The sequence below is a fragment of the Raphanus sativus genome, chromosome 2 (assembly GCF_000801105.2).
Source record: "Raphanus sativus cultivar WK10039 chromosome 2, ASM80110v3, whole genome shotgun sequence".
Taxonomy (NCBI): domain Eukaryota; kingdom Viridiplantae; phylum Streptophyta; class Magnoliopsida; order Brassicales; family Brassicaceae; genus Raphanus; species Raphanus sativus.
In genome coordinates, this window is record NC_079512.1 from 35,272,801 (window position 1) to 35,288,577 (window position 15,777).

General features: G+C 33.9%; 3 protein-coding genes and 1 long non-coding RNA gene across 5 annotated transcripts; 1 reads left to right on the top strand and 3 right to left on the bottom strand.

Annotated features, from left to right (window-relative positions):
• Window positions 1-320: 320 nt before the first annotated feature.
• Window positions 321-1,815, top strand: LOC108841391 (uncharacterized). Its single transcript, XR_008942889.1, has 4 exons — window positions 321-435; window positions 524-647; window positions 1,481-1,533; window positions 1,738-1,815. It is a non-coding gene; the product is annotated as an uncharacterized LOC108841391 (long non-coding RNA).
• A 5,758-nt stretch (window positions 1,816-7,573) lies between these two features.
• On the bottom strand, window positions 7,574-9,307 carry LOC108840358 (ammonium transporter 1 member 4). The gene has a single exon (XM_018613191.2). The coding sequence runs from the start codon at window positions 9,197-9,199 to the stop codon at window positions 7,688-7,690; it is 1,512 nt and encodes a 503-aa protein (XP_018468693.1). The 5' UTR covers window positions 9,200-9,307; the 3' UTR covers window positions 7,574-7,687.
• A 347-nt stretch (window positions 9,308-9,654) lies between these two features.
• LOC108839522 (RPM1 interacting protein 13) lies at window positions 9,655-11,324 on the bottom strand. Its single transcript, XM_018612278.2, has 3 exons — window positions 10,846-11,324; window positions 10,630-10,716; window positions 9,655-10,543 (listed from the first exon to the last, which is right to left on the bottom strand). The coding sequence occupies exons 1-3, from the start codon at window positions 11,095-11,097 to the stop codon at window positions 9,866-9,868; spliced, it is 1,017 nt and encodes a 338-aa protein (XP_018467780.2). The 5' UTR covers window positions 11,098-11,324; the 3' UTR covers window positions 9,655-9,865.
• Window positions 11,325-11,535: 211 nt separating this feature from the next.
• On the bottom strand, window positions 11,536-15,550 carry LOC108840444 (tyrosine decarboxylase 2). Of its 2 annotated transcripts, XM_057003359.1 has the most exons (13): window positions 15,446-15,550; window positions 14,976-15,231; window positions 14,741-14,813; window positions 14,381-14,611; window positions 13,877-14,040; window positions 13,651-13,791; window positions 13,424-13,483; window positions 13,050-13,214; window positions 12,779-12,835; window positions 12,444-12,508; window positions 12,243-12,366; window positions 11,965-12,102; window positions 11,537-11,867 (listed from the first exon to the last, which is right to left on the bottom strand). In XM_057003359.1, coding segments are annotated over exons 1-13 (1,599 nt in total). In that variant the 5' UTR covers window positions 15,448-15,550; the 3' UTR covers window positions 11,537-11,744. The 2 variants fall into 2 exon arrangements, with proteins under 2 accessions (XP_056859340.1, XP_056859339.1); XM_057003360.1 differs by lacking the exon at window positions 13,651-13,791 and having other exon boundaries at window positions 11,536-11,867.
• Between the last annotated feature and the right edge of the window lie 227 nt (window positions 15,551-15,777).

Here is a 15,777-nt window from a genome sequence, read left to right on the forward strand (position 1 = left end):
CTTAATGGGAAATATGTTTTATATCTAATTAGGAAACTAATTATTAACAACATACCTTATTTATATTATTACTTGCGCAAGTCTCGCATCATATAATATGCATATTCGTTTTTAATTTTACAAATTTATTATGTTTCCTTTAATCAAACGTCATTTAATTTACATACCTTATTATAACCAATTACTTGCGCAAGTCTCGCAAGTAATATTATTTGCGTCGTTAATACTCTTCACCATCAAAGGACTATATATAGAGTACAAAGTGGCGATGAAGCAACACAACCATTCTTCTATTTTTATATATACATATTTCATCGTAGCTGACTTTTCTTTTGGTTTATATGCAGATGCCCTATTCTAACGATTTCACCACGATGCAGCGAAGAATATGACACAAAAGCTGATATTTTCTCCTTTGCTTTGATCGTTCAAGAGGTAAGTTAAAACCTTTTTTTTTTCTTATGGTTTTTGCTGTTTCTTTGTTCATGTTGTTGATTCCTTTTGAATGTTGGAATTTTTTTAGATGATAGAAGGACGAATGCCATTTGCTGAAAAGGAAGACAGTGAAGCTTCAGAAGCTTATGCCAGCAAAGAGCGGCCACTGTTCAAAGCTCCATCAAATTGCTTTACCCTCATGGACTTAAAACGTTAGTCTTACTCTTTCTCTTCACCATTAAACAAAAAAGAAAGGACAGTTTTGCATCGTATGATTGCTTTTTTCAGAGTAAATGTCCGATCAAAACTTTTTTTTAACTCCAATTAGGTTGTCAATGCATTGATTTATCACCAGAATTTACGGGAAGTTATATGAAATTGCATCGTACAAAGCAATCCTTGATATGCAAATATCTTATATTGTAATTACGGTATATTTTGATTGGCAGTAGTAAAGGCAATCGTTGATATGTAATTCGAACATTGTCCTAATGTAGTCAATAAGCCATTTATTAGCGTCCAAAACTTTCCTAATATAATCAACTTATTCAATGTGGATTGTCAATTAGTTTGTATACAATTAAATATATTGACCTATTGCATTAATATCGCATTCATTCGTTTTACTATAAATACGGAGACGGGAATGCTTCAAATCCATAACATCTCTTCTGTATTCGCTTTAACTCTTATTTTATTATCCCCTTTCTAAGGATTGAAATGGCCGGTTTTAGATTTTTTTTAACGAGTTGAAGCCATATAAGTCAATATTAAAAATTTAGAGTGAAAGCGATTCTAAAATATGTGACGATTAGCTTAGTTGCGTGTATATGCACGTAAAATAACAACCTGAGATAACATTTTGTTTATATACAGACATCTGTGGAAGCAGTACTCTGGTGTTATAGGAGGACAATTTAAATGGTGATATATAGTTGATCAAAAGTAAGACTGTATTTTCGGTCTATGCATGTTTAGTCTTCCTATTAATATATCAAAGTCGCTTATATATGTTTTCTTACAATGTTTTTACTTTATATTTTAGGGAGATAATGATCCATGGTACCGTGAAGAAGGAACACCAAGATGACTTTATAAGTAACTATTTTGTTTCTTTAATATTTTATAATTTTCGGTATTTTTATTTTATTTTCAACTCATATGTTATATATTATCTTACTCTATGCTTAAGTTTCAACAAAACGATCTAAACTGCTACAAGTACAAACATTTACACAGGTTCTTCAAAGTTTCGATACTAACCTGCTTATAAAGTGCTAGAAGTTTGATTTCCAATTTCAGGTTTGGAAGCAACTGCGTTGGCTGGAAATAATCTTCATTAGTTGATGGATGCATTGAGGAAATTTTCTTTTGGGTAAACTACATACAGCGGCAAGAAGGAGTAGAATCTTTTTTTTTTGGTCAAGAGGGAGTAGAATCTATTATTATTATATACATGGGTGGAAGGATTAAACTGATCTTTAACTTACTGGAACTTTTGTTGGATGTAATTTGTAAATAAAAATACATACATGCAGTAGCTGTTAGGATAATTTGAGTTCTCTTTTTTTCCCCTCCATATCTGTAAGGCAGTAGTTGTTGCCAAAATTATAAATGTAACTCTGATAGGATCTGATCCTACCGATACCAAGGCAGGATCAAATTTGAAAAGACTAAACATATACTGATTCCATCTTTTAAAAACTTAATTTTCTAAGGTTATAGTTACTGCTGTTACCAATCTTTTAAAAAATTAATTTTTGGTTCGATTTTGAATTGTTTTTTCTCGAATTTGGGTAGGTTCGGATCTATAATTAAGATATATGTAAAATATATGTGATTTCGGATCTATAGTAGGTTCATGTCGGGTTTGGGTATTAAGGATCCAAAAAATCTGCAAAGTAACAAAAATAAACTTTTAATAGTTAAAACTAAACCTTTTAAACTCTAATTTTTACATTTAAAATTTCAATTTACTATAAATATCATTAAAATATAAACTAAATATATAAAATAATAATTCTAGATATCTAATTAAGTATTTATAAATTTTTGGTTCGATTTTAGGTTGGTCCCACTTCAGATGTTTGGGTCATATAAAATGTCTATGCCGAATTTCTATATAATGTTAGATAAAAATTTATGAAAAATCTATAATAATTTAGAAATCTTTTTAACAATTTCACTCCGCGCCTTGCGCGGATCCCAATTAATGATGATTACAACATCACGTAACACATATTCGTCATATTTAATTCACAAGATTGATTGGTAATAAATAAGAATGATCTATGTTAACGCATTAAATTCAAAACATCTATATAGCAATAAAAAAATGTAATAAATTGTATGAATATATTATTTGATACTAATTTGTCGTGCAATCATATTTAAACACAGTAATAAATATGATACCAAGTTGCGCAAGTAATCCACATTGAAAATAAGGTAAGTTATTAATAAAAAATTAATAATTTACAAACATGGTAAATTACATTTAAAATCGTGTAGTAAATACTCTTGGGATTCAAATTACTGTTAAAAGAATGTTTACATTTTTGTATTTTTCAAAAAAAAGGTTTACGATGAGGGGGAGAGAGAGAGGGAGATTTAGTGTTTTGGGTATACCCAAGGATTTACAGTTTAGTGTTTAGGATTTATCCAAGGGTTTAGGGTATATCCAAGAATTTAGGATATACCCTTTGTTTTTGGTTTTTTTCTCAAGGGTTTAAGCTTTGTCCAAGGGTTTAGGGTATAGTGTTTATTGTTTATGATTTACTTTTTTGTGACGATTTTAAAATTGTTAAAAAAAATTCTTCTTTTCGCAGCTACTAATATTTTTCATTTATTTTAAAAACTTAACACAAATTATTATTATTTTATTTATTATCTTTAAAAGAAGGTGTACATTAGTTGGTAATTCACCCAAGAATTACAACATTCATCTGTTTGACATGTTATTACAACATTTATCTGTTTGATTTCTAGAAAAGGTGATCTTAGAACATTAAGATACCTATTATATTATCATAAATTGATCTGCAGTAAATATGATATCAACTTGCCAAAGCAATCCGTACTTAATATAAGGTAAGTTATTAAAACCAGTGTTTCGAAAACCGGATCGGACCGGCCAGTCGAACCGGTCCGACCGTGACTCGCTGAAGAAGCCGAGTCTGGTTCGGTTTAAAACCCGGATTTGATAAAAACTAGTAAAACCGGCTGAAACCCGGTAAAACCGGTGACCCGGTTTAATTTTAAAACCCGGTTCTTAAAAATTAACATATAATTAAGTATTTTTAATTATTACTAGCTAAAATTTAATATTTTATAGTTAGTGTTCAACTATTACTATTTAATTGATTTTTTATTTTTCTAAGAAAAAATGTGAAAATATATATTTTTGACTCTCATATACTATTTTTATTTTACCATATTCTTAAAATTTGAAATGTTAGTTGTAAAAATAAATAAATATGATTGTTTTAGCTGTAAATCATTTGTTCTTTTTTTAATTTTTAGTTTACATAGTAATCAGATTTATGTTTGTTGTTTATTTTGAGTTAATAAAAAAAGAATAGAGAAAGTATTATATGTAGAAGTAAAGTTTATATAGCATAAATATATAATTATATACATTTTTGTATAAATAAAAAACCCGGTTCGACCGGTTGAACCGGTCTAACCAGTCAACCAGTAGCTTCACCGAGTCAGTGTCCGGTCCGGTTTTCAAAACATTGATTAAAACCAAATTAACTAGAGGTAAATTATTTAAACAAAGCAATAAATATGATACCAAGTTGCGTAAATAATACACAATGAAAATAAGGTAAGTTATTAATAAAAAAGTGACAAATTACAAATAGGAAAGTAACACAAATTTGAGAGAGAGAGAGAGAGAGAGAGAGAGAGAGAGAGAGAGAGAGAGAGAGAGAGAGATTTAGTGTTTTGGGTATACCCAAGGGTTTACAGTTTAGTGTTTATGATTTATCCAAGAGTTTAGGGTATATCCAAGATTTTAGAGTTTAGTGTTTGGATTTTTACCCAAGGGTTTAAGATTTGTCCAAGGGTTTAGGGTATAATGTTTAGTGTTTATGATTTATTCTTTTGTGACGGTTTTAAAATTGTTAAAAAATTAATCTTTTGGCAGCTAATAATATTTTTATTTATTTTAAAAACTTAACACAAATTATTATTATTTTATTTATTATCTTTAAAAAATGTTGTACATTATTTGGCAAACTATGATTAGTTGGTAATTCAACCAAGAAAAATTCATGATAAAATATTAAACTAGGAAACATTCCTATATAAATCAAAATTATGGTAGTTAAAAAAATAATCGGTGAATTAAAAGAATGTTTACATTTTTATATTTTTCAAAAAAAAAGGTTTACGATGAGAGAGAGAGAAAGAGAGAGAGAGAGAGAGAGAGATTTAGTGTTTAACCCGCGGGTCCCGCGGGTTAAACACTAAATCTCTCTATCTCTCTCTCTTTCTCTCTCTTAAATAGATACAAGATATTCCGTAATATTTAACCCGCGGATCCCGCGAATTACCTGTAAATTTGGGCGGGGCAGGGCGGGTGCATGTATTTTGAATCTTTCATTGCGGGTCATGCAGATCGAAATTATGAGTCAAAAAACTAGGTGACCCGCGGGTTGGCGGGACAGACGGGATGGGTCGATCTGTAGACCCAACTCTACCCGTATAATTTGAATCTGTACAATGCCCGCACAGGGTGCGGACCGGCCACCTAGTTAGAATTAGAATTGGTGGTTTAATTTAACTGAAACTAACTTCTGATGAAAAAATACACTATCGCGAAGGATAATAAACATATGAACGCCAGCAAACGGCCTAGAATCTGTACTGGGCGGAACCATCTGGACCCTTAATTTTTAGTTTTGTCCACTAGTGTTAGTACTGGCCCATTCGCTTGGTTGGGTACAATGTGAATATCCCTATAAATTGACAAATTAATTAGAAATTCAAATATGAAAGCTAAACTAGATTTTGGATCCGCGCGCCCACACGGGTGTATGTTTAGAAAGATTAAATGGTAAACTAAAATTTGGCGGCTTTCATATTTGTTGAATTTTGATATTGGTGTATTTCGTTCGGTTTGTTGAGTGTATGATTATAAATTATGATGTTATATAAATATCCATTTTTTGGTATGAAAATATTATTGTGGGTTTTTTTTAATTCAAATTTATTATAACTTGTTTATTTAAGCTTAAATATTTTAAACTTTTAATTACAGGATTTTTAAAAAATTTAAAAGTAATGAAAATGTACAAAAAAACTTTTTTTTGAAAATTATATTATGATAGTCCAAAATTTAAAATAGGCCCGATTTGCTAATATTTTTGAAAGGATTAAAAATCAGCAATATACTATTTTTCTTCCATGAATGTAAACATTTAACTTGAACACGCCAATTGTTTTTGAAAGGTCTGAGTTTGGTGAGAGGAACAAACGTCGTCATCTTCGACATGTTATAGGTTTTGGAATTTTTTTATATTATTTGGAGAATAGATGATGAGATATATATATACTGGTGGTGAAAAATAGTGCACGTTAGGTTAAATGTCAGTAAGTTCGATATTTTATTTTTGGTAGTTATAATTTAAAAACACAATCAAAGGAAAAAGATCTTAAAACTAATTAATGTACATTTATTATTTATTATCTATTAGGGAAAAGAAATATCCGTAGAGAAAAAGAGAATTTGGTGGTCAAGTTTTTAAAAAAGCATATTGTGTTACTTATTTGATTCGAGCTGTTGATCAATTAATAGTTTATATTCTTTTTGCTTAGGATTAGGAAAATCTTTGAGTAGTTATATTCTGATCGCGTAGAATTAGAAAAATCTTTGAGTGCGTATCAATCAAAATTCGTTTTAAATGTCATTTGTGTATATTAATTAATACGTAAATTTAGGACTGGTTTAGGAATATTTCGTGGACTGGAAAGAAAGCAGTTTAATTAGGTTAGATATTATTAGTAACCAATTTTTTTCGTTTTGGGTTTATATTGCAAACTAATTTTTTTTTTCACGAACAAACCAAAATATAAACCATCTAAAACAAAACTAAAAGTTCATCATAAGCAAAACAATCTAAAGTGTTTCTTCACTGTGAAAATAATTTCCACCATAAGCAATAGAATATGTTAATATACTTGTGTAAATATGTTTTAATATGAATAATAATTTACACTAATTGCTTTTGGATGTTTAATTTAGATATTTCTATTGATTGGTTTAATAGTGTAGATATTTCCATCGATTGGTTTAGAAATCTGAACCATGTGAGTTAAACAAAAAGCCCAAACAAAATAATAATGAGTAATTAACATTAGAGGCCATGATTTTTTTTATGTTAAAATTAAATGATTAAACTACTGTGTTTTGATGGCAGTGGCATGAAGTTGTAATATTTGTGAAAAACTAAGAAGACATAGATAAATGTACTTCAATATTAATATTTTAGATTCCCCTATAACTATGTTACTTTTAACTAGAGAATCTGAAAGATAAATCAACATTAAAATTGTTGTAAAAAGAATAATTACTTTGTACAAACTTTTCTGTCATTAAATATTTTGTTTTTGGAATGGGTTAGATGACGAAGTTGATAATTTTTTACACTATTCAAATTCTTCCAAATGATAAATGAAATACGGTCATTATATTGGTATAAACACCATTTTCGCCGAATGAAATCAGTGTTTCTAAACACCACCTCAGATTCATCATTTAGTCAAATAAAGATGGCTTTTAAATTGGTCATATAACCGTTTCAGGTTATTTGACGATCAATCATATGAGAAATGTCAATCTAAGTTTCACGTTAGAAATTATACAAAAGAGAATTTAATATGTAAAGAGAAAAACTCGACAAATTCAACACCCTAATTCATTGATGGTGGCTGGTTGGATGGCCGACCTTATAACTTTTGGATTCTAAAACATTGTAGTATGATTTTTAAACTAAAAAGAAATTAGATAATTTAAGAGTTTCTATGTATCTATATTATTATTTCTTAATAATTTAAGAATTTCAAGTTAATGTTACAATTGGCTATGTCCAAAAATTATTTCTTCTAGCAGGCGATGAGACTCATATTAGTAATATATGATTTATTCCAATGAAAAAGAGCAAATGTATACACATGACATGCCAAAAGAAAAAACTAAATGAGTAGATAGATACTACTAAAATGAAGAAAACTAAAGAACACCTAATTATACATGCTCATTTTCGCGACCCATCTCCCTAACCATAATCCCATTCTTGATCTCTTCTTCAGTATACATATAAGCCAGGCCACCATGACTCGTCGGATCCATCCCGGCGATCTCATCCTCCGACGGTATCCTCAACAGTTCCAGCTTATGCAGCACAAAAAACAAAGTCCCCATCGTCACACTAACCCAACCCGTAATCACCACAATCTGCACAACGTGCGCTGCAAGCAACCTCCATCCCCCTCCCATCAGCAGCCCGTACGGTCTGTTAGGATCACCTCCAAAGATCTCGGAAACATACGTTTTATCCGCAAACAAACCGGTGAATATAATCCCCCACGCGCCACAACCACCGTGAAGCTGAGCCGCTTCCAACGGATCGTCGTACCTCAACTTATCTGCTAGCTTGTTGAATCCCATCAGCACCCACGCAGCAACAAACCCGCAGAGAACCGCCGCCCACGGTTCAACAACCGAGCAACCACCGGTTATCGCCGCGAACCCGCCTAGCAAACCGTTACACACGTCAGTCACGTTCCAATACCCGTCTATAAGTCTTTTCCCGAACAGAGTCGTCAACGCCGCCGTGCACCCAGCTAGCGTAGTCGTAACAGCTGTCCTCCCGACAGCGCTCCACTGTCCGTAGAACGAGCTCCCGGGAGACGAACCGTAAGATTTGTTAATGATCGCAAACGAACCGGGGTTAAACCCGTACCAACCGAACCATAGTAAAAATGTACCGAGCACAACCAACGTCGCGCTGTGACCACGCAACGTAACCGGTTTACCTCTATTCTCAAACCGGCCGATCCTCGGTCCTTCGATCAACGCTCCCCATAAACCGGCTATCCCTCCAACCATATGAACGACGCCGGATCCAGCGAAATCAATCACCCCTGATCCAAACAGAAGGTTCTCCGCTCTCGCGGGAGACGCCCAACCATCAGAAGACCAGAACCAATGAGACACAATCGGGTAAACCAACCCGGTTAAGAAAGACGAATAAATCAAATACGCAACGAACTGCGTCCTCTCGGCGATGGACCCGCTGGTGATCCCCGCGGCGGCGATGGCGAACGTCCACTGATAAAGAAAGTAAGGATAGTCGAACGAAGCCTTCGGGAAGCCGCTCATGGCGAAGAAGTGTTTCCCGATGAAGCCGTTGGACGGGGAGCCGTAGGCGAAGGCGAAGCCGAAGAGGTAGTAGAAGAGACCTCCGGCGGCGGCGTCGATGACGTTCGTGAGCATTATGTTCATCGTGTTCTTGGCCCTGACGGAGCCGGCGCAGAGCATGGCGAAGCCGAGCTGCATCGCGAAGACGAGGTAGGCCGAGAAGAGGAGGTACGTGTTGTCTATCGCGTAAGACGCGTCGGTGAATTTGCCGGAGATCGTTTCGAATCTCCCGCAGATGAACTCCGCTGCGGCGGTGGCTGCGGCGGTGGAGTTGGCTCCTCCGCCTGATAGCAAGGGGATGAGATCAGAGGCGGAGCAAGAGAGAGAAGAAGACATTTTCAGAAATGATGAAGAATGTTGAGAGATTAGTGTTTTTTTTATACAGGAGGGGGAGAGATTCTCGAGATTCTGTTTTGAATCTTTTTAGAGAATTGAATCTCTCTGTATTTAACAATAAATAGTTTATAAAACTGAAAGAATATTTCTAAATTCCAAGATTCTCATAACTGATTTTTTCCACTATTTATGTTTATTTTGACTTTTCTTCACTAGAATTATGGAAGGCCGTACTTTTTTCTCGAAGTAAATTGTTTTTAAAGTTCCCGAAAATGAATGGACTGAATATTTTTTTTGTGCAAAAGATCTTGACCATATATTTTTTTTTTGAATTTACTTCTTTATTGGGTGAATTACCATAAATAAGTGACGGAATCTATTTTACTTTTGTTACTAAACTTGAACTTAATCAATCAAAAGATTATGGAACTTAGATTGATATTGAAATCTGTCCAAAAAAAAAAACAAAAGAAAAGACTGATAACTAGGCCTACTGATAACAATATGTTTTCGTAAACTAAACGTCCTAACCAAAAAGCTCTTGGCTAATACTACTATGTACATACTGATTCTAAATTTAACTAATATGAAAATACAATCCTAATGTTCGAATCATCCAAAGAAGGCTTCGAAACCGAATTGGACCAGACAAAGGAACGAGCCGGATCAATCCGGGTAGTGCTGTCCAATGTCCATGAGCCAGTCTTCAATCTCCGAAAGTGCTCTATTGACACTTCTTTGTTGTTGTTGCTGCTTCGCCTGAGGATTAGGTGGTCCAGACGAAACTGCACTTGTCCGGCTAAATTGTCTACCGTATGATGTTCGACTTAGAGGTGATACATAATCACCAAACGCCTGCTGTGAATTGCTTTGTAAAGCCGTGGGAGGAGTGACGTAAGGGTTATACGGGAAGCCTTGAGCAACATCCAAAGGAGTAGAGCGTAAACTTGGTCTTTGTGGAGTCCATGAGAGAGATTTGGAAGAGAACACTTGGGGGATTGGGTTACCATTATTAAACCTATCATTTTGGTTTTGGTATAACTGATGAGGAGCACGAGGTTGTAGATTTTGCGGAAAGGTTCTTGGTTGCTCGGATCTGTAACCAGGTCTGATGTACGTGTTCGAGCGAGGCGCAACCATAGTAGATGGCCCAAACTGGTTTACAGGGGAATACCAAGTGTTTTGTAGCATAGTTTGAGGCGGAAGTAATGTTCCACTCCTAATGCATTCACGTTGATTCTTCCATACCTGATCTTTATCATTGGCATGACAGTGATTATAGGTTGAGATACCAATGCACCAGTGAGGACACGGGGCACGTATGTCACAAACATAACAGTGACACTGTAGCAAAACCATTAGCAAGAGAAGCATTCCATCAGTATAAAAGAAAGATGGAAAAGCAAAAAAAAAAAAAGACAGTGTCTCACCATGTCACAATACTTGTCGTGTGACGTGGAATTGAAAGGGTACTTAGCGCAGGCATGTCGCGGATGTGGGAAGTCTATACAAGCTATCTATAAAAGAACAAAACAACTTCACTTTCAATAATCCTATATGTTGCTAAAAGTAAAACACTTTAATATAGAAAAATCCTACGTACAAGTTCCAAGTAATGATTAATGAGGGTTTTGATAACTTTTTACCTCACCCTTTTGCCCTAGCACAAGGATGTCGTCATCGGCTTCACAAGTGTGAAGTGTAGTTTCCTTTTCCTTTGTCTTGTTAGGATCACCATCTAATACCACACAATCATCGTCGTCCTCCACCGTTAAATCCTCGGAAACTGGTTTCCATTGACAAGTACGCTTAGGTTTGTCATCGTCAAAGAAAGAAGTGTGATCGACTAGTTTATGATCCTCCTCGTCTGAACTAAGATAAATGATGTCATTCATCATCGATTTTTTTTTCTTCTTCTTCTTCTTCTCTTCTTTTTCTTCCTCCAAAAAAGACGGTAAATCCAATGAAAATTCAAAGGAGAAGAGAGATAGCAGAAGGGTGTTGATGAGTCAACACTCAAACGAGAGATCTAGAGATATTCGGTTTTTTTTTTCCTTTCACCTCCGAAAAAGGAGAACCGTTAAAGTAGTAGGATGGCGCAGAAATACAAGGAAAACAGAGCGGATTAGGGTTTGGTATGGAGAAGAAATCAATTTTTAAAAGGTTAACAAGTTGTTAAATCATTTTATTAATTTAGGCCAGGCCCAAATCCTAAACTAATATACTTAAATCAGAATTATTAAATTTTGATTTTGACTGAAGAGATTACATGCGAAAATCCTTAGCTCTCGCTTTTAAAACCGCGAAATTAGTAATTTTGAGCGTTTTTATAGCGATACAATAAACTCAAACACTTACAGTTCAAATAGCCTTTTATTTCGTGAAATATATATTGTCAAGCATACAAACAATATCATAAAATAATAGTAATCATTTAGTCAAAAATACCAATAGTAATTATTTAGTTCCTCCATCCAAGATGTATAGAGAAGAGTTTAATATAGTTGTGCGAAAATGAATTGACAGATAGTTTTTAAAAATATTCTCAATATTTTTTGTTGTGGATGGAGGCATGCTTCTGTATAATCCGCCATGCTTCATTCACATGCTTCTCCTCTGTTAACGGTGCACCAACAGCAAATCGTAAAATGAACTTTCCCGACAGAACCTATTGACATAATTTAGTTAAGTTTCGATTTTTATTAATTAAATAATCATTTTTTCAAAACAAAATATATTTTATTTATTATATAGATTTAACTCACCGTGTGAGAGATGAAGATCTTGCCGGTGGAGTTGACGGTCGCAAGCAATTCACGGTTTCGTTCGTTACACTTGTCTTCATCACCATCAACAGGAGCCAATCGAAAGCAAACGAGCGAAAAATACCGAGTAGTGACAACCTTCAAATTTATATAAAAACATATTAACCAATAGTTTCAGTTGGTTGATCCCAAGGAAAAAATAAAATATTCATTATACAATAAATACATGTGACGTTTAAATAAGTTTTCTATTTCTTTGTTTCATATGTATTTATTACCTCGAAATGTGCATCTTGAGCTACATAATCTTCAAAATGCTTAGCGAGATTGACATGGTCTCTTATAAAGTTTCTCAAGTTCTTGGCACCATAGAGCCTTAAGACCATCCATAACTTTAGTGATCTGTGTACATCAAATTTGAGTACCGCATACATTTATATAAGTTATTACTTATAACCTCAACTGTAAGTACGACGAACCTGAATCTCCGGGAAAGAGAAATTTGCCAATCTTTATAATTTACGACCTCATCTCGCTTAGAAACCTGATATCCGTTAGATCATTATATATATACTCTCACACAACATATTTTCCATCCTAAGCACATATGAAAATTTAAGTATCTTTGGCTCTTTGCTAACGGGTCATTTTAACCACAATATGCTGATATATATCTTAGCTAGTAGTATTATTTTTTGAATCATTTCATATGCATCTTGCTACTTGAATGACATCATATAATTCAATCGTCATTACAGAATGATGGTCTTTACTAGTTCTTAGCAAAATAAAGAACATGAGAGGGACTTTTTACCTTGTATTCAAGATACTCAGGATTTGTTTTGAGTGCATTGATGAGAGAGTACCGATCCTTTATAATTCCAAACAAACAAAAAGGTTGTTGGATATAACGTGACTAAACAGTATAATAATCTGAAAATGAAAGTATAGAGTACCGATCCTTTATAGTTCCAAACAAACAAAAAGGTTGTTGGATATAACGTGACTAAACAGTATAATAATCTGAAAATGAAAGTATTTAACTAGTTATACTATATACTAAGGGAAAAGGGATAATAACCAACCTTTACCCAAAGTGGTGAACAAGTTTGATTAGCAAATAACCATTTATGAGCATTGATGTTAAAGGAGTCTGCGTTTTCAACTCCATCAATATGTTTTCGAAATTCTGGGCATATACATGCATTCCCTGCATAAGCTGCATCCACGTGCATCCATATCCCGTAGCTCTACACAACATCAATATTATTATTTTTTGTCACAAAACATCAATATCTATTAGCCAAATTAAATCATACTTTAATTAAGTATATTTGCAGTAGCTGAAGCAATGTTATAACTGCTGTGTAGGAACTAGATTAAGAACATGGTTTATGCACTCCATACCATATAAACTAGCCAATTACTGTTACTACTACATATGTGTATATTTATTTACCTTTGCAATTTTTCCTAATGGGACCAACGGATCAACTGCAGCTGAAGACGTTGTACCAACCTGACAACCCACATTTTAATAATTTAGCAATGGGCTAAATTAATTCCAACAAAATCAGGTACATCATAATCCACAACTCGTATTATTATTGGTTGACAATTCTTTCATATAATTATTAATTAATTAAATTTGTTTTTTTTTAATTTAAAGCTAGTTAAGTAATTTACTGTGGCACAAATGAAGAAAGGGATAAATCCTGTTTCGAGATCACTAGAAATAGATTCTTCAAGTGATTTTGGAGTCATTCCATAATTTGTGGAAGAATCTGTTTTGAGCAACCTAATGTTTTCTTCATGTATTCCACCGATCTACATAAAAGATCACCACATATATATGACTTGTATAACTAATTAGTCAGTTAATTTAATGTTTTAAGAAAATATATATACGAACCAGGCAAGCCTTTCGAAAACTGGAATGAGTTTGGTCCGATGCATACACAACAAGCTGAGAGAGTGATGTTTTGCCAACTTTTTTCATTATCCTGTCTCTGGCAGCTAATACTACCACAAGCACTGCTTCACATCCGGTCCCTTGGATCACTCCTCCTCCATTCCCTTCATTTTTATCAAATTATTCAATTAAATGCTTAAAGGATACGGTTAAAAATATATGCTCTATTCTTTCTTTTAGCAATATATCATTTAGTAGTTACAAATATTGTTAATAATTCAAAAAGACAATCAATAGGAACACAGTTTCATGTACTCATTTTGATATGTGTGGTCATAGTTTCTTTACTTTACACACTTATAATAACTCTATAAATTTTGTAACTAATTCTGCGGCCAGCTACATTTCTTCACCAGTTAGAAGAACATTTATGCAAATCATATGGGCTAAACATTTGAGACGTTCCGCCAATGTGGGTGCTATAAGGTTTAAATAATCAAGAACCTATGGAGAGAAAATGGTCGGGAAGTTGGAGCAGTTTGGCAAGCCAATCGAGAACGATGACTTCGAGCTCAGTGGCAACTGGAGAAGTGAGCCAGGTGAAACCGACGACGCTTAGGCCGGCGCTTAGCATTTCTCCCAAGAATCCGGCTACACTCGTGCTTGACGCATAGTATGCAAAGTAACTCGGGATTTGCCAATGAGTTAGACCCGGAATTATCTTCTTTGAAACGTCTGTATATAAATTATGACAAAATTCAAATTAAAAGAAAAGTGAATAATAACATATACATATGCTTATTCGTACGTGTAAGTGCAATGCATGCTGCGTCAAGCAGAAACAAATCTGTATTAATTAAGTACCGTCGAGAAGTTCTTTCAACGGTTCAGGGTGGTCAGGTGCTGAATCAGGCAACATGTCCCGGAGATAACCAGGCTGCGTCAAATCACCCACAACATATACAGTTAAAAAAAAAATTACATAAATGACCATAATCAAATAGCGAGGTTACAGTTATATACATGTAGTAAAAAAGAATCTAATAAATATATATTGTTCGTTTTATATATAAACAAAAAGAGAGAGAAGAGACCAAACCTGAACTTGAGAAAGAACAGGGAAATCCTGAGGGGAGTCTTCAAGGTTTTTGTAATAATCAGCAATAAAATCAACCATTATGTGGCCTTGCTCTCTCAGCACCTCACTATCCATTGGTTTCATTTTTTTCACCTTTTCTCCGTTAACTTTTCCATTACCATTAACGTAGCCGTTGCCATGCCCATCACCGATGCCATGGCCATTGCTGATGCCGTTACTCTTGCCAATGCCGTTCTCTGTGCCGTTGCCGTATTCCCTGTCACAGATATGTTATTTAAACAATTGTAAACTAAAATATCCCATACATACAAAATATATATGAAATATGTTAAACCCTTTAACAAAAAATACATATATATATATATATATATGAAATATGTTATCGCCGTCGAGAGCAAACGCCGAATTATGATATAACACATAATATTTTATTTTTCTACAGAAAATTAAAGAGCAGAGGAGTTGCTTACATCTCGAATGGTATTTGGAAACTGTGTAAGATTGAGTGTTTATGTTTTCTATTTATATAATGAATGAGAGTGTATGTTACTATCGAGTATTTGTAAGATGCATGGTTCAATAGTCTGCTTTGAGGGACTACAAGAAATATGTCCATTCTTAGCGCGGATATTATGCTATGTTAGGGGTTTGATAGCGTTTTACCAAATGCTATGTATACGGCAGCAATCATAGGTACCCTTTCTACGATAACGTTTTTTCAATGCTACGAAATATACAGATATAATAGCAATACTTGTATGATATTATTATGTTAACAGTTAGCCTTGCTTTCGTGCTATTA